Genomic DNA, 18,740 nt, shown 5'->3' with positions numbered 1-18,740 from the left:
TCTGATCCTGCCTGTTTGTGTTTTGACCTGCCCTTTTTGGACTTTGAACCTACTTTTTTACCTGCTCCTACTGGATTTGTTTGTTGCATGAGTTACTACCTTGTTTGACCTCTGCTGGTAATTAAAACCCTATTTCTACACCTGAACTGTTTCCTGTGTCGTGCTATTGTGTTCTTGCCTGCCGTTTTGTGACTCCTGACAATGTGTGTGTGTGTATAGATAATCATGTGATGTAAATATTGTTATGGTGTGTGTGTATATATATATATATATATATATATATATATTTTTTTTTTTTCGACACCACATTAGCAGAAGCTGGGTCACTTATTGTATCATGTTCTTTTTCCCCCAAAAAACATTTGATGTTGTTCATTAACCTGTTACCATCCACCTGCGCGCCGGCTCGCATTGTCCAAATTACAAAAGTTCTCTTATCACTTTTATTTCCATGGTCAATACCAGCAAGTTATACATAATTTTAAAGGTTATTTTCTCTACAAAACGAATGTCATTAATTTACATTGAATAAAGGGAGTGTCTACAGAGCCGCGGCCGAAACTGCCATGTTATTTTGTGCTGCGGTTCCTGAAACTGCTGTGCTATTTGACCGCTCTGCAGCCACGGCCTTGAATAATATGCCCCAAGAAGCAATTGCCAATAGTTTGTGATAAAGTCTCAACTTTTACAAACGCATGTCTGTTTGCTGTTTATGACGGACGAAACGGCGTTCCATCTGGACTTTCTTGTACTCAGTCTGTCCGTAAGGAATCATTGAAAAACAATATCCACTTGTATTTTTCCTGAAGTTATCCGATTTCGAGATATTGTCAAGTAAACAACGTTTTCTTCACTGAAAATATTCACAAGAACACCTGTCCGAGCCATTTCTCCGTCCATAACAAATGACCTGTTTGACTTAAGATTGTGTTTTTTACAGCCTCCGCAAAAAAAAAAAATGCACGAAATTCCTCTGTTTAGATTGAGAATGCGCATGCTAACGGTGACGTAGAAGACTTTGACATATTATTCTAGCCTATGAGTATAGCTTTCGAATGGTGGGTGGGACTTAGGGCTTCTTCACACAGAATCCTCTGTATTCATGTGCGTAAGTCAGAGCCTAGATTTTTTGGCAGGAGGCGACTAGATTTTATGCATCACATTTTCTGACTTTATTAGCCTTTTGGACGCGCATTTTGTTATATGTATTATACCAATACAAAAATATATATTTTTTTTCACCTATATGGGAAATTCCTGGGTAAACTCATATTTACACATTTTCACATTCATTGTTTTTAGCAGTTATAATTGGTATTAGTGTCCTACAAAACATCAAAATGTATGTTTTATGATCATAGAGGAGCTAAAATTGTAATAAAACAGTTTGGCACAGTTTGGCACATATTTGGATCACTTGAATATACTTTTTGATACATAAGGTCAACAGCACCAACATGCCTGTTCTAGAGATCTGAAACTTTACACAGTTGTTGTCATGACAACAGCATGTGCAGTGAACAGCATAAACACACAATGAAGTATGTCCTGCTCAGGACCATTACAAATGGACAATATTCAGGCGAGACTAAAAAAGGATGTTTTGTTTATGTTTGTGCTTCTGTAGTGTAAGTTCTGAAGCCCTGACAGTGTGACACCTGCACATCTGCAGAAACTAGAAGGTCTAAGCTTTCCCATGATGCATCGCACTCACATGTGGAACGTAAGATCCTCTTTTAATAAGCAATGACATGTGGGTCTGACCAGTGTGCACAGGGGGAAATGGGTGGATGGAAACAGATTAGCACGGTCGCGCCAAAATATAAATTACAGAAAATGTGCGCGATTAGATTATTTTCCATAAATGTGATCATGTGACACTCATCAAGCCTCTATATGACAGGTGTGCTCTGAGCTACATTCTGTCTGATGAAGGGCAACATCACTGCAGTGAGAACAAAATCAATATTAAGAGATAATCGAGCGGATCATGTCTCTCCTTTAACCCCATGTTTCTGTGATCTTGCACTCTCATCTTCAGGACCGATGTGTCTTTCTCCTTTCATTTAAGTCCATTGTAATAATGTCAATATAGATTATGGTCATATCCAGAATTTTGTTGTTCTACAACATTGTTAAATCCAAGGTTAGCAGGTTAAAATCTGCAAAAATATCTTTGTTTGGAGGCTGGAATGAACGCTGGTAAAATAGATTTCCATTTTCCATTTTATTTCCTTTTTGTTTCAAAAATAATATAAAAATAGCTTTCATTGATTTTTAAATCAAATTTCTTCCTCAGATCTGAACTCTGCTCCAGATCTGCTGAATCTTGAACAACCCCAACATGTCATTGGGTTGTTCACTCCAGTCAGAGCATTATCACTTGACAGACTTATTGGCCTTATTAGCACAGAACTGCTGTGAATGTCTTGGATCAACAGTAGATAATGTAGAACTCTACAAAACACTCTTGTCAGCTGGGTGCACCTGCTTAACCCCGCCCACAGGAAACGAGACGTTGAGCAGTGAGCGTCTGACAAACAGGAAAAGAGAAGCGCCGCACCACCACACTGATGACTTGACAGGGGCTGACATGGACCTGCAGCATCGCACAGCCCTGCACATCTCCACCAGGGACCCACAGGAGGACCACCAGATCCTGCAGAGAGTGGGAGGAGGCACCTATGGAGACGTCTACAAGGTAGAAATAAATCAATATCTCAAGTACTGTTTTGAATGTTTTTATAAAAATAAAACTGTTCACGAGACAAGAAGCTGGTCTGCAGCTCTGTTAAACAAGGTGAATATCATTTCTGCATTGCCAATAATGTTCCACAGTATGGTATTAAACTTATCATTTATGGGCATTTTAATGCTTAAAAATTCTTTGAAAAAAGGCGACGGATAGTGATCTACACTATAATGATTGTATTGGTCGTTTAAGGTCAGAAGATGACATGATCTGAGCGTGAGAGAACACACTGTTCTTCAAACATTCAAAACACATTCCAAAATAGCTGTGTTTCAGTTGTGTTGGTGAAATCAGCGTCAGGTCCTCAGCCTGAGCAGAGTGAGCAGGTCCTCAGCCTGAGCAGAGTGAGCAGGTCCTCAGCCTGAGCAGAGTGAGCAGGTCCTCAGCCTGAGCAGAGTGAGCAGGTCCTCAGCCTGAGCAGAGTGAGCAGGTCCTCAGCCTGAGCAGAGTGAGCAGGTCCTCAGCCTGAGCAGAGTGAGCAGGTCCTCAGCCTGAGCAGAGTGAGCAGGTCCTCAGCCTGAGCAGAGTGAGCAGGTCCTCAGCCTGAGCAGAGTGAGCAGGTCCTCAGCCTGAGCAGAGTGAGCAGGTCCTCAGCCTGAGCAGAGTGAGCAGGTCCTCAGCCTGAGCAGGGTGAGCAGGGTGAGCAGGGCGTCAGGTCCTCAGCCTGAGCAGGGTGAGCAGGTCCTCAGCCTGAGCAGGGTGAGCAGGGTGAGCAGGGCGTCAGGTCCTCAGCCTGAGCAGGGTGAGCAGGGCATCAGGTCCTCAGCCTGAGCAGAGTGAGCAGGTCCTCAGCCTGAGCAGAGTGAGCAGGTCCTCAGCCTGAGCAGAGTGAGCAGGTCCTCAGCCTGAGCAGGGTGAGCAGGGTGAGCAGGGCGTCAGGTCCTCAGCCTGAGCAGGGTGAGCAGGTCCTCAGCCTGAGCAGGGTGAGCAGGGTGAGCAGGGCGTCAGGTCCTCAGCCTGAGCAGGGTGAGCAGGGCATCAGGTCCTCAGCCTGAGCAGAGTGAGCAGGTCCTCAGCCTGAGCAGAGTGAGCAGGTCCTCAGCCTGAGCAGAGTGAGCAGGTCCTCAGCCTGAGCAGAGTGAGCAGGTCCTCAGCCTGAGCAGAGTGAGCAGGTCCTCAGCCTGAGCAGAGTGAGCAGGTCCTCAGCCTGAGCAGAGTGAGCAGGTCCTCAGCCTGAGCAGAGTGAGCAGGTCCTCAGCCTGAGCAGAGTGAGCAGGTCCTCAGCCTGAGCAGAGTGAGCAGGTCCTCAGCCTGAGCAGAGTGAGCAGGTCCTCAGCCTGAGCAGAGTGAGCAGGTCCTCAGCCTGAGCAGAGTGAGCAGGTCCTCAGCCTGAGCAGGGTGAGCAGGTCCCCAGCCTGAGCAGAGTGAGCAGGTCCCCAGCCTGAGCAGAGTGAGCAGGTCCTCAGCCTGAGCAGGGTGAGCAGGTCTTCAGCCTGAGCAGAGTGAGCAGGTCTTCAGCCTGAGCAGAGTGAGCAGGTCCTCAGCCTGAGCAGAGTGAGCAGGTCCTCAGCCTGAGCAGGGTGAGCAGGGCGTCAGCCTGAGCAGGGTGAGCAGGGTGAGCAGGGCGTCAGGTCCTCAGCTTGAGCAGGGTGAGCAGGGCGTCAGGTCCTCAGCCTGAGCAGGGTGAGCAGGGTGAGCAGGGCGTCAGGTCCTCAGCCTGAGCAGGGTGAGCAGGGCGTCAGGTCCTCAGCCTGAGCAGGGTGAGCAGGGTGAGCAGGGCGTCAGGTCCTCAGCCTGAGCAGGGTGAGCAGGGCGTCAGGTCCTCAGCCTGAGCAGGGTGAGCAGGGCGTCAGGTCCTCAGCCTGAGCAGGGTGAGCAGGGTGAGCAGGGCGTCAGGTCCTCAGCCTGAGCAGAGTGAGCAGGTCCTCAGCCTGAGCAGGGTGAGCAGGGCGTCCCCTCTGAGGCTGTGGAGGAGGAAGTGGTTGGATCAAAACTGAAAGGATGTCTGCTATAGTGCAGTAGAAGTTACCTCAATAATACAACAATCTAAGTCTACTGAGCCAGTGCGGCGCTCATAACCGTTTTGGGAAAGTTTGATCTGTTTTGAAGTCCTTCACATTGAAATATATACTTCTGTTTTGCAGTCGAGAGCTAAGTATGAGCTCAATAAGAGGACTTGTGATGCATGTGCGGTGGAAACGCCCACGGTCACAGTCAGTGGTTACAGAGCTCATTTATGCATGAAGACCGTTCAATTCAATCCATGCACTGCAGAAACAACAGTCTTAAATGTCACTTACTGCATGTACTCTTGTTTAAGTGTCAAGAAAGCATTTATAAATCAAATCAAATGCAGGAGCAGCGCTCATGAGCCGCTGACCTCTGGACAGACGTGTGTCCACTCTGTTGTGATTGTGAAGAGGCAGAGTCTGCACTTTATTTGGTCTGTGATGTTCCTCTGATGACAAAGACTAAGACAAGAGCTGGACCTGCTCAGGTTTAACGAGCCCAGGCTCATTAGTCTCTCTGTGTTTACGAGACCTAATTTAATCCTGTCTTTTAGACCCAGTTCACCCCCGGCCCATGTCCAACACCCACAAGTTTAACACAAAACCATCGACTCTGATCTGCTCCGAGCAAGAGAAATGCAAATGATCAGCTGATGAAATGTCCCCACAAGTCATGTTTGTTGTCTCGTCCTGTCAAAGTAACACACACACACACACACATCAAGTTAGAAAACTGGGGATAATAAAGGACATGAACTTTAACAGCCATAGACCGGCCTCCTGCTGGTGCCAGAGTCAGGACTAAACATGGAGCGCCCTCCTGCTGGTGCCAGAGTCAGGACTAAACATGGAGCGCCCTCCTGCTGGTGCCAGAGTCAGGACTAAACATGGAGCGGCCTCCTGCTGGTGCCAGAGTCAGGACTAAACATGGACCGGCCTCCTGCTGGTGCCAGAGTCAGGACTAAACATGGACCGGCCTCCTGCTGGTGCCAGAGTCAGGACTAAACATGGAGCGCCCTCCTGCTGGTGCCAGAGTCAGGACTAAACATGGACCGGCCTCCTGCTGGTGCCAGAGTCAGGACTAAACATGGACCGGCCTCCTGCTGGTGCCAGAGTCAGGACTAAACATGGAGCGGCCTCCTGCTGGTGCCAGAGTCAGGACTAAACATGGACCGGCCTCCTGCTGGTGCCAGAGTCAGGACTAAACATGGAGCGGCCTCCTGCTGGTGCCAGAGTCAGGACTAAACATGGAGCGGCCTCCTGCTGGTGCCAGAGTCAGGACTAAACATGGAGCGGCCTCCTGCTGGTGCCAGAGTCAGGACTAAACATGGAGTGGCCTCCTGCTGGTGCCAGAGTCAGGACTAAACATGGAGCGGCCTCCTGCTGGTGCCAGAGTCAGGACTAAACATGGAGCGGCCTCCTGCTGGTGCCAGAGTCAGGACTAAACATGGAGCGGCCTCCTGCTGGTGCCAGAGTCAGGACTAAACATGGACCGGCCTCCTGCTGGTGCCAGAGTCAGGACTAAACATGGAGCGGCCTCCTGCTGGTGCCAGAGTCAGGACTAAACATGGAGCGGCCTCCTGCTGGTGCCAGAGTCAGGACTAAACATGGAGCGGCCTCCTGCTGGTGCCAGAGTCAGGACTAAACATGGAGCGGCCTCCTGCTGGTGCCAGAGTCAGGACTAAACATGGAGAATTTGTGTTACAGTTTTATGCTCTACAAATAAACTTATGACTCAGTTAAATTATTTTCTTTCAGGCTCGGAACAAGAAAACCCTGGAGCTCACGGCGCTCAAACGCATCAAGATGGAACCAGGTGAGAGACAAATGTGTCCTCGAGAAATCACACAAGAATAAATATTGTCCTTTAAAAGAATGTTAAAAAGTAAAAGGCCTCACTCCTCTGTCCCCGCTCACTCCTCTGTCCCCGCTCACTCCTCTGTCCCCTCTCACTCCTCTGTCCCCTCTCACTCCTCTGTCCCCGCTCACTCCCCTCTGTCCCCTCTCACTCCTCTGTCCCCGCTCACTCCCCTCTGTCCCCGCTCACTCCTCTGTCCCCGCTCACTCCTCTGTCCCCTCTCACTCCTCTGTCCCCTCTCACTCCCCTCTGTCCCCTCTCACTCCCCTCTGTCCCCTCTCACTCCTCTGTCCCCTCTCACTCCTCTGTCCCCTCTCACTCCTCTGTCCCCTCTCACTCCCCTCTGTCCCCTCTCACTCCTCTCTGTCCCCTCTCACTCCTCTGTCCCCTCTCACTCCTCTGTCCCCTCTCACTCCTCTGTCCCCTCTCACTCCCCTCTGTCCCCTCTCACTCCTCTCTGTCCCCTCTCACTCCTCTCTGTCCCCTCTCACTCCTCTGTCCCCTCTCACTCCTCTGTCCCCTCTCACTCCCCTCTGTCCCCTCTCACTCCCCTCTGTCCCCTCTCACTCCCCTCTGTCCCCTCTCACTCCTCTCTGTCCCCTCTCACTCCCCTCTGTCCCCTCTCACTCCTCTCTGTCCCCTCTCACTCCTCTGTCCCCTTTCACTCCCCTCTGTCCCCTCTCACTCCCCTCTGTCCCCTCTCACTCCTCTCTGTCCCCTCTCACTCCTCTGTCCCCTTTCACTCCCCTCTGTCCCCTCTCACTCCCCTCTGTCCCCTCTCACTCCTCTCTGTCCCCTCTCACTCCTCTGTCCCCTCTCACTCCTCTGTCCCCTCTCACTCCCCTCTGTCCCCTCTCACTCCCCTCTGTCCCCTCTCACTCCCCTCTGTCCCCTCTCACTCCTCTCTGTCCCCTCTCACTCCCCTCTGTCCCCTCTCACTCCTCTCTGTCCCCTCTCACTCCTCTGTCCCCTTTCACTCCCCTCTGTCCCCTCTCACTCCCCTCTGTCCCCTCTCGATCCTCTGTCCCCTCTCACTCCTCTGTCCCCTCTCACTCCCCTCTGTCCCCTCTCACTCCCCTCTGTCCCCTCTCATTCCCCTCTGTCCCCTCTCACTCCTCTCTGTCCCCTCTCACTCCTCTGTCCCCTCTCACTCCTCTGTCCCCGCTCACTCCTCTGTTCCCGCTCACTCCTCTGTCCCCTCTCACTCCCCTCTGTCCCCTCTCACTCCTCTGTCCCCGCTCACTCCTCTGTCCCCTCTCACTCCCCTCTGTCCCCTCTCACTCCCCTCTGTCCCCTCTCACTCCTCTGTCCCCTCTCACTCCTCTGTCCCCTCTCACTCCTCTGTCCCCTCTCACTCCCCTCTGTCCCCTCTCACTCCCCTCTGTCCCCGCTCACTCCTCTGTCCCCGCTCACTCCCCTCTGTCCCCTCTCACTCCTCTGTCCCCTCTCACTCCTCTGTCCCCGCTCACTCCTCTGTCCCCTCTCACTCCCCTCCGTCCCCTCTCACTCCCCTCTGTCCCCTCTCACTCCCCTCTATCCCCTCTCACTCCTCTGTCCCCTCTCACTCCTCTGTCCCCGCTCACTCCTCTGTCCCCGCTCACTCCTCTGTCCCCTCTCACTCCCCTCTGTCCCCTCTCACTCCCCTTTATCCCCTCTCACTCCTCTGTCCCCTCTCACTCCCCTCTGTCCCCTCTCACTCCTCTGTCCCCTCTCACTCCTCTGTCCCCTCTCACTCCTCTGTCCCCTCTCACTCCCCTCTGTCCCCTCTCACTCCTCTGTCCCCTCTCACTCCTCTGTCCCCTCTCACTCCTCTGTCCCCTCTCACTCCTCTGTCCCCTCTCACTCCTCTGTCCCCTCTCACTCCTCTGTCCCCTTTCACTCCCCTCTGTCCCCTCTCACTCCCCTCTGTCCCCTCTCACTCCTCTCTGTCCCCTCTCACTCCTCTGTCCCCTCTCACTCCTCTGTCCCCTCTCACTCCCCTCTGTCCCCTCTCACTCCCCTCTGTCCCCTCTCACTCCCCTCTGTCCCCTCTCACTCCCCTCTGTCCCCTCTCACTCCTCTCTGTCCCCTCTCACTCCTCTCTGTCCCCTCTCACTCCCCTCTGTCCCCTCTCACTCCTCTCTGTCCCCTCTCACTCCTCTGTCCCCTTTCACTCCCCTCTGTCCCCTCTCACTCCCCTCTGTCCCCTCTCACTCCTCTCTGTCCCCTCTCACTCCTCTGTCCCCTCTCACTCCTCTGTCCCCTCTCACTCCCCTCTGTCCCCTCTCACTCCCCTCTGTCCCCTCTCACTCCTCTCTGTCCCCTCTCACTCCTCTCTGTCCCCTCTCACTCCCCTCTGTCCCCTCTCACTCCTCTCTGTCCCCTCTCACTCCTCTGTCCCCTCTCACTCCCCTCTGTCCCCTCTCACTCCCCTCTGTCCCCTCTCACTCCCCTCTGTCCCCTCTCACTCCTCTGTCCCCTCTCACTCCCCTCTGTCCCCTCTCACTCCCCTCTGTCCCCTCTCACTCCTCTCTGTCCCCTCTCACGCCTCTGTCCCCTCTCACTCCCCTCTGTCCCCTCTCACTCCCCTCTGTCCCCTCTCACTCCCCTCTGTCCCCTCTCACTCCCCTCTGTCCCCTCTCACTCCTCTCTGTCCCCTCTCACTCCTCTCTGTCCCCTCTCACTCCCCTCTGTCCCCTCTCACTCCTCTCTGTCCCCTCTCACTCCTCTGTCCCCTCTCACTCCCCTCTGTCCCCTCTCACTCCCCTCTGTCCCCTCTCACTCCCCTCTGTCCCCTCTCACTCCTCTGTCCCCTCTCACTCCCATCTGTCCCCTCTCACTCCCCTCTGTCCCCTCTCACTCCCCTCTGTCCCCTCTCACTCCCCTCTGTCCCCTCTCACTCCTCTCTGTCCCCTCTCACTCCTCTGTCCCCTCTCACTCCCCTCTGTCCCCTCTCACTCCCCTCTGTCCCCTCTCACTCCTCTGTCCCCTCTCACTCCCCTCTGTCCCCTCTCACTCCCCTCTGTCCCCTCTCACTCCCCTCTGTCCCCTCACTCCTCTCTGTCCCCTCTCACGCCTCTGTCCCCTCTCACTCCCCTCTGTCCCCTCTCACTCCTCTCTGTCCCCTCTCACTCCTCTCTGTCCCCTCTCACTCCCCTCTGTCCCCTCTCACTCCTCTCTGTCCCCTCTCACTCCTCTGTCCCCTCTCACTCCCCTCTGTCCCCTCTCACTCCCCTCTGTCCCCTCTCACTCCCCTCTGTCCCCTCTCACTCCCCTCTGTCCCCTCTCACTCCTCTGTCCCCTCTCACTCCCCTCTGTCCCCTCTCACTCCCCTCTGTCCCCTCTCACTCCCCTCTGTCCCCTCTCACTCCCCTCTGTCCCCTCTCACTCCTCTCTGTCCCCTCTCACTCCCCTCTGTCCCCTCTCACTCCCCTCTGTCCCCTCTCACTCCCCTCTGTCCCCTCTCACTCCTCTCTGTCCCCTGGCCCCTCCCCTCTTTCCGCAAATCCAGTAGTAAACAAGGACAAATGCCTGTGAGTTGTATCGAAAATTAGAGCTCAGTTAGCTCTAACTTTGAGTTAAGACTCCTTCAAAAATATGAAAAGACGGCTCATTAGATCAACATGGGGCCGATGGGGCCGATGGGGCCGATGGGGCGATGCTCACTCCAAGTAATAGTCCATGTGAGGACGTGTAAACAATGATATTATGACCCCGCCCTAAATCATACAGGAAGTCGGCCATATTGGATCAAACCTGCCACTTGGCTTGTTATTAATACAATGTCATCAGTTTGAAGCTGCCACGCCTTCAGGTGTGGTCAAGATGACTTTTAAACAAAATCGCAATTTTGGGAAATGTTCCAAAAAATATGCCCCGCCCACGTGTCTCCTGACCGTCCACGTGTCTCCTGACCCGTCCACGTGTCTTTAGAGCTTTATACACTAGAGCTTTATACACTCTGAGGTGTGTTTTTAGAGCTTTATAGGCAAGGCAAGTTTATTTGTAGAGCACATTTCATACACAAGGCAATTCAAAGTGCTTCACAGCAGGAAAAATGCATTCAAATCACAAAGAAATTACAGAAACAGAAATACAATAAAATTAACTAAATTAAATTTTTTAATTAAAAATTATCAATCCAACTGATTTTCTAAACTAATAAAATCACAAACAAAAGAGAAGAGTGCAAAGAAAAAATCCTTTCAGTCATATGCGCAGCTAAACAAAACTGTTTTTAGCTTAAATTTGAACATTGTCACACTCTGAGGTGTGTCTTTAGAGCTTTAAACACTCTGAGGTGTGTCTTTAGAGCTTTAAACACTCTGAGGTGTGTCTTTAGAGCTTTAAACACTCTGAGGTGTGTCTTTAGAGCTTTAAACACTCTGAGGTGTGTCTTTAGAGCTTTATACACTCTGAGGTGTGTCTTTAGAGCTTTATACACTCTGAGGTGAGTCTTTAGAGCTTTATACCACTCTGAGGTGTGTCTTTAGAGCTTTATACACTCTGAGGTGTGTCTTTAGAGCTTTATACACTCTGAGGTGTGTCTTTAGAGCTTTATACACTCTGAGGTGCGTCTTTAGAGCTTTATACACTCTGAGGTGTGTCTTTAGAGCTTTATACACTCTGAGGTGTGTCTTTAGAGCTTTAAACACTCTGAGGTGTGTCTTTAGAGCTTTAAACACTCTGAGGTGTGTCTTTAGAGCTTTAAACACTCTGAGGTGTGTCTTTAGAGCTTTATACACTCTGAGGTGTGTCTTTAGAGCTTTAAACACTCTGAGGTGTGTCTTTAGAGCTTTAAACACTCTGAGGTGTGTCTTTAGAGCTTTAAACACTCTGAGGTGTGTCTTTAGAGCTTTAAACACTCTGAGGTGTGTCTAGAGCTTTATATCGCTCTGAGGTGAACCCATCGCTCCTGGAGATTTAATGTGCTTTAATTTTTTGCATTATTTTGTATTCCCAAAACTGTTGTTTCAACTCGCCCGCTGCATTCTGCAAGGATTTTACATTTTCCCACAAATCTAATCTCTCATATTTGACACATTTGAGATTTATTTAGTCAGAATTTATGTACAAACATGGAGCATAAAGTCTGTTAAAAACAAATTCATCACCATCCATCCATCCATCTTCTGCCGCTTTATCCGGGGCCGGGTCGCGGGGGCAGCAGTCTGAGCAGGGACTCCCAGACTTCCTTCTCCCCAGACACTTCCTCTAACTCCTCCGGGGGGATCCCGAGGCGTTCCCAGGCCAGCCGAGAGACATAGTCTCTCCAGCGTGTCCTGGGTCTTCCCCGGGGCCTCTTCCCGGTGGGACATGCCTGAAACACCTCCCGAGGGAGGCGCCCAGGAGGCATCCGGAACAGATGCCCGAGCCACCTCAGCTGGGTCCTCTCGACGTGGAGGAGCAGCGGCTCTACTCCGAGCTCCCCCCGTGTGGCCGAGCTCCTCACCTTATCTCTAAGGGAGCGCCCAGCCACACGGCGGAGGAAACTCATTTCGACCGCTTGTATCCGCGATCTTGTTCTTTCGGTCACTACCCAAAGCTCATGACCATAGGTGAGGGCAGAACGTAGACCGACCGGTAAATAGAGAGCTTTGCCTTTCGGCTCAGCTCCCTCTTCACCACAACGGTCCGATGCAGCGACTGCATCACTGCAGCCGCTGCACCGATCCGCCTGTCGATCTCACGCTCCATCCTTCCCTCACTCGTGAACAAGACCCCGAGATACTTGAACTCCTCCACTTGGGGCAAAGACACCTCACCCACCTGGAGAGGGCAAGCCACCTTTTTCCGGTCGAGAACCATGGCCTCGGATTTGGAGGTGCTGATTCTCATCCCAGCCGCTTCACACTCGGCTGCAAACCGTCCCAGTGCATGTTGCAGGTCCGGGTTTGATGGAGCCATCAGGACAACATCGTCTGCAAACAGCAGAGATGAGATCCTGTGGTCCCCAAACCGGACACCCTCTGACCCCTGACTGCGCCTAGAAATTCTGTCCATAAAGATTATGAACAGAACCGGTGACAAAGGGCAGCCCTGGCAGAGTCCAACATGCACTGGGAACAGGTCTGACTTACTGCCGGCAATGCGAACACAGCTCCTGCTCCGGTCATACAGGGACCGGACAGCCCTGAGCAAAGGGCCCCGGACCCCGTACTCCCGGAGCACCCCCCAAAGGACACCCCGAGGGACACGGTCGAAAGCCTTCTCCAGATCCACAAAGCACATGTGGACTGGTTGGGCAAACTCCCATGAACCCTCGAGCACCCAATGGAGAGTATAGAGCTGGTCCAGTGTTCCACGACCGGGACGAAAACCACTCTGCTCCTCCTGAATCCGAGGTTCGACTATCGGTCGGATTCTCCTCTCCAGTACCTTGGAAAAGACCTTACCTGGGATGCTGAGGAGTGTGATCCCTCTGTAGTTGGAACACACCCTCCGGTCCCCCTTCTTGAACAGAGGGACCACCACCCCGGTCTGCCAGTCCAGAGGCTGAGGTCCCCGACCGCCACGCGATGTTGCAGAGACGTGTCAACCAAGACAGTCCTACAACATCCAGATACTTTAGGTACTCAGGGCGGATCTCATCCACCCCCGGAGCCCTGCCACAGAGGAGTTTGCGAACAACCTCAGTGACTTCAGCTTGGGTGATGGATGAGTCAGCCTCCGAGTCCCCGGTCTCTACTTCCTCTTCGGAAGACGTGACTGAGGGATTAAGGAGATCCTCAAAGTATTCCTTTCACCGTCCGACGACATCCCCAGTCGAGGTCAGCAGGCCTCCACCCGCACCGTAAATGGTGTTGGTGAGACACTGCTTCCCCCTCCTGAGGCGCCGGACGGTTTGCCAGAATTTCTTTGGTGCCGACCGATAGTCCTCCTCCATGGCCTCCCCGAACTCCTCCCAGGCCCGGGTTTTTGCCTCTGCGACAGCACGAGCTGCGGCTCGCTTGGCCTGCCGATACCCGTCGATGACCTCCGGAGACCTACAAGCCAGAGTGGCCTGATAGGCCTCCTTCTTCAGTCTGACGGCATCCCTTACTTCCCGTGTCCACCACCGGGTTCGGGGGTTGCCGCCACGACAGGCACCGGAGACCTTGCGACCACAGCTCCGAGCAGCCGCATCAACAATGGAGGCGGAGAACATGGTCCACTCGGACTCAATGTCCCCAGCCTCCCCCGGTACATGGGAGAAGCTCTCCCGGAGGTGCGAGATGAATACCCTACTGACAGAGGGCTCCACTAGACGTTCCCAACAGACCCTCACAATGCGCTTGGGTCTGCCAAGTCTGTCCGGCTTCCTCCTCCGCCAGCGGATCCAACTCACCACCAGGTGGTGATCGGTTGACAACTCTGCCCCTCTCTTCACCCGAGTGTCCAAGACACGCGGCCGGAGGTCTGATGACACGACAACTAAGTCGATCATTGACCTCCGGCCTAGGGTGTCCTGGTGCCATGTGCACTGATGAACACCCTTGTGCTTGAACATGGTGTTCGTTATGGACAATCCGTGGCTAGCACAGAAGTCCAATAACTGAACACCGCTCGGGTTCAGATCGGGGAAGCCGTTCTTCCCGATCACCCCTCTCCAGGTGTCACTGTCATTGCCCACGTGGGCGTTGAAGTCCCCCAGTAGAACAACGGAGTCCCCGGTCGGTGCACTGTCCAGTACCCCTCCCAAGGACTCCAAGAAGGCCGGGTACTCTGCACTGCTGTTCGGCCCGTAGGCCGCCACAACAGTGAGAGACCTGTCCCCCACCCGAAGGCGGAGGGACGCGACCCTCTCGTTCACCGGGGTAAACTCCAACACGTGGCGGCTGAGCTGAGGGGCTATAAGCCCACACCAGCCTGCCGCCTCTCCCCGCGGGCAACACCAGAGAAGTGGAGCGTCCAGCCCCTCTCGAGGAGATGGGTTCCAGAGCCCAAACTGTGCTGGAGGTGAGGCCGACTATATCTAGTCGGTATCGCTCAACCTCCCGCACAAGCTCAGGCTCTTTCCCCCCCAGCGAGGTGACATTCCATGTCCCCAGAGTTAGTCTCTGCGTCTGGAGATCTGGTCGCCGAGGCCCCTGCCGTTGACTGCCGCCCAGATCTCTCTGCACCGGCCCCCTATGGATCCTCCTGTGGGTGGTGGGCCCACGGGAGGGCGGCCCCACGTCGCTCTTTCGGGCTGTGCCCGGCCGGGCCCCGTGGGGTAAGACCCGGCCACCAGGCGCTCGCCATGGAGCACCCATCCCAGGACTGGCTCCAGGATGGGGCCCCGGTGACGCCGATCCGGGCCACGTAAACTGCCTTGTTCTTGTAGTCATCATAAGAGGCTTCTGAACTTCTGAACAAATTCATCACATGTGACCAAAACCCAAACTCACACGCCCCACGCTGGAGGCTCCATCTCTTGTACTCTTCTGTTCTCTGAGTTCTGCATCTTCCTGAGGAGCACCTCTGCTTCTCCTGGTGTTCAGAGGAGCACCTCTGCTTCTCCTGGTGTTCTGAGGAGCACCTCTGCTTCTCCCGGTGTTCTGAGGAGCACCTCTGCTTCTCCTGGTGTTCTGAGGAGCACCTCTGCTTCTCCCGGTGTTCTGAGGAGCACCTCTGCTTCTCCCGGTGTTCTGAGGAGCACCTCTGCTTCTCCCGGTGTTCTGAGGAGCACCTCTGCTTCTCCCGGTGTTCTGAGGAGCACCTCTGCTTCTCCCGGTGTTCTGAGGAACACCTCTGCTTCTCCCGGTGTTCTGAGGAGCACCTCTGCTTCTCCTGGTGTTCTGATTTAACAAAAAATAATAAAAAATGGTGAACTAAATGTCCCTGCGACGAGTTGGCCACTGTCCAGGTTGTACCCCGCCTAAGGCCCAAAGTCACTGGGAACAAGCGGTAGAAAATGGATGGATGGTAAACTAAATGCAGCGAGATGGTGTTCAGCTTTTTCCTTTCATAAAAACATTTATAAAGTGAATAAAACAAAAATCCATTGAACTGAATATACTTGATTCCCACGGATGGTTTTCAGTTTTGAAAATTAATCAAATCATCACATTTGTGATGCTAACAGCCATTTTCACAAGGTTAAGGTGAATAAGGGAACGATTTCATAAAAAGAAAGTGTTTAGACAAAGATTCTCTTCATGAAATGATAATTAAGAAACAAAAATGTGTTATGGCTGAACCTTCTGTTCCGTTTGTGTTCAGAGGACGACTTCTCTGTCGTCCAACAAGAGATCGTGATGGTGAAGAGCTGCAAACACCCCAACATCGTGGCCTACTTCAGTAGCTACATCCAGTGAGTGTCTCCTGCCTCCTGCCTCCTGCCTCCTGCCTCCTGCCTCCTGCCTCCTGCCTCCTGCCTCCTGCCTCCTGCCTCCTGCCTCCTGCCTCCTGCCTCCTGCCTCCTGCCTCCTGCCTCCTGCCTCCTGCCTCCTGTCTCCTGCCCTGGAGTGGGACGTGTGCTTTGAGTCTAAAACATAACTTTTCTCCAGAGACAACGAGCTGTGGATCTGTATGGAGTTCTGTGGAGGAGGCTCGCTTCAGGACATCTACCACGGTCAGACACTTCTACAAACTTCTTTCATTGCTTCATTTTCTCTTTCAGCATGAACAGAATTAGCAAAATTATAAAGAATCTAAAAGAATAGACTAAATCCCTATGGAAAAAACATCAAAGAACCTGCCAGCCGTGTTAGTACAGGGCCACAGGGGGCAGCAGTGAACAGGACTGAACCAGGTCTGACCCAAACCAGGACTGAACCAGGTCTGACCCAAACCAGGACTGAACCAGGTCTGACCCAAACCAGGCTGCTGTGGGTCAAAGAACTCCAAAGACATGATACTGTGCATGTGGCCTAGTGACCAAGCTGATACTGTAGGTTACTATGATTTTAATATAATTTCGATAGTTTAAATAAATAATTTCTAATGACTCCTGCTTTAGTCCAGCTTTAGTCCAGTTTTAGTCCTGCTTTAGTCCAGCTTTAGTCCAGCTTTAGTCCTGATTTAGTCCTGCTTTAGTCCTGCTTTAGTCCAGCTTTAGTCCAGCTTTAGTCCTGATTTAGTCCAGCTTTAGTCCAGCTTTAGTCCTGCTTTAGTCCTGCTTTAGTCCTGCTTTAGTCCTGCTTTAGACCTGCTTTAGTCCTGCTTTAGTCCTGCTTTAGTCCTGCTTTAGTCCTGCTTTAGTCCAGCTTTAGTCCAGCTTTAGTCCAGCTTTAGTCCAGCTTTTGTCCTGCTTTAGTCCTGCTTTAGTCCTGCTTTAGTCCTGCTTTAGTCCTGCTTTAGACCTGCTTTAGTCCTGCTTTAGTCCTGCTTTAGTCCTGCTTTAGACCTGCTTTAGTCCTGCTTTAGTCCTGCTTTAGTCCTGCTTTAGTCCTGCTTTAGTCCAGCTTTAGTCCAGCTTTAGTCCAGCTTTAGTCCAGCTTTTGTCCTGCTTTAGTCCTGCTTTAGTCCTGCTTTAGTCCTGCTTTAGTCCAGCTTTAGTCCAGCTTTTGTCCTGCTTTAGTCCTGCTTTAGTCCTGCTTTAGTCCTGCTTTAGACCTGCTTTAGTCCTGCTTTAGTCCTGCTTTAGACCTGCTTTAGTCCTGCTTTAATCCTGCTTTAGACCTGCTTTAGACCTGCTTTAGTCCTGCTTTAGTCCTGCTTTAGTCCTGCTTTAGACCTGCTTTAGTCCTGCTTTAACCCTGCTTTAGTCCTGCTTTGGACCTGTTTTAGTCCTGCTTTAGACCTGCTTTAGACCTGCTTTAGTCCTGCTTTAGTCCTGCTTTAGTCCTGCTTTAGTCCTGCTTTAGTCCTGCTTTAGACCTGCTTTAGTCCTGCTTTAGACCTGCTTTAGTCCTGCTTTAACCCTGCTTTAGTCCTGCTTTGGACCTGTTTTAGTCCTGCTTTAGACCTGCTTTAGACCTGCTTTAGTCCTGCTTTAGTCCTGCTTTAGACCTGCTTTAGTCCTGCTTTAGTCCTGCTTTAGTCCTGCTTTAGACCTGCTTTAGACCTGCTTTATGCTTGCTTTTATCTTACAGTTTATCCATGTTTGGAAAAAAATAGTTTTCGTTTGACCCACATTAAAGTAAAATTAAAATTAAATAAGAAAGAGAGATGAGTGGACAAGGAAAACACAGCCTGGTAAAGTTACGGGACCAGAATCTCAAGGGTTAATCCTGTCGGAGGAAGAAGAGGTGACACTGCACCAGTTATTCCCCTGTGATGTGTGAAATAAAATGCAGTGTGACATGGCCTCACTGACAACCCGACCAGTTTGATAGTGACATCATTCCTGGCTAAACTCACATCTATAATGGACCATGAGTGTCGTCCCCTGCAGGACACTCTGTCCCCTGCAGGACACTCTGTCCCCTGCAGGACACTGTCCACTCTGGAGAGCAGCTTCAGTGACTGATCCACCCTCGCTGTGTGAAGGAGACGTTTCACAGATCTTTCCTTCTGCTGCTGTCACACTCTACAACAAACACTGTCATACACATGTACAATACTGTCATACCCTTGTGCAATACTGTCATACCCATGTGCAATACTGTCATACCCATGTGCAATACTGTCATACCCATGTGCAACACTGTCATACCCATGTGCAACACTCTCATATCCATGTGCAATACTGTCATACCCATGTGCAATACTGTCATACCAATGTGCAATACTGTCATACCCATGTGCAACACTGTCATACCCATGTGCAACACTGTCATACCCATGTGCAACACTGTCATACCCATGTGCAACACTGTCATACCAATGTGCAACACTGTCATACCCATGTGCAACACTGTCATACCCATGTGCAATACTGTCATACCCATGTGCAACACTGTCATACCCATGTGCAACACTGTCATACCCATGTGCAACACTGTCATACCCATGTGCAACACTGTCATACCAATGTGCAACACTGTCATACCCATGTGCAACACTGTCATACCCACGTGCAACAATGTTATACCCATGTGCAACACTGTCATACCCACGTGCAACACTGTTATACCCATGTGCAACACTGTCTTACCCACATGCAATAATGTCATACCCATGTGCAATACTGACATACCCATGTGCAATAATGTCATACCCATGTGCAACACTGTCATACCCATGTGCAACACTGTCATACCCATGTGCAACACTGTCATACCCATGTGCAACATTGTTATACCCATGTACAACACTGCCATACCCATGTGCAATAGTATCATACCAACGTGCAACA

The 18,740-nt window shown here is 51.8% G+C and overlaps 1 protein-coding gene across 1 annotated transcript in view; it reads left to right on the top strand.

The window, feature by feature from the left end:
• Nucleotides 1-2,578: 2,578 nt before the first annotated feature.
• LOC140372227 (mitogen-activated protein kinase kinase kinase kinase 5-like) overlaps nt 2,579-18,740 on the top strand; it is a 121,842-nt gene continuing 105,680 nt past the window's right edge. The window contains exons 1-4 of the mRNA XM_072459466.1: nt 2,579-2,701; nt 6,460-6,517; nt 15,722-15,812; nt 16,009-16,073. Of these exons, the coding sequence (XP_072315567.1) occupies nt 2,594-2,701; nt 6,460-6,517; nt 15,722-15,812; nt 16,009-16,073 (322 nt within the window). The 5' untranslated portion in view covers nt 2,579-2,593. The remainder of the gene's footprint in view (nt 2,702-6,459; nt 6,518-15,721; nt 15,813-16,008; nt 16,074-18,740) is intronic.

Source organism: Eucyclogobius newberryi, unplaced genomic scaffold (genome assembly GCF_026437365.1).
Source record: "Eucyclogobius newberryi isolate DKJ021-1_F unplaced genomic scaffold, fEucNew1.0.hap1 SCAF_10, whole genome shotgun sequence".
Classification (NCBI taxonomy): Eukaryota; Metazoa; Chordata; class Actinopteri; order Gobiiformes; family Gobiidae; genus Eucyclogobius; species Eucyclogobius newberryi.
Note: the sequence above shows the minus strand (reverse complement) of the source record. Positions and strands in the feature narration are given on the sequence as shown.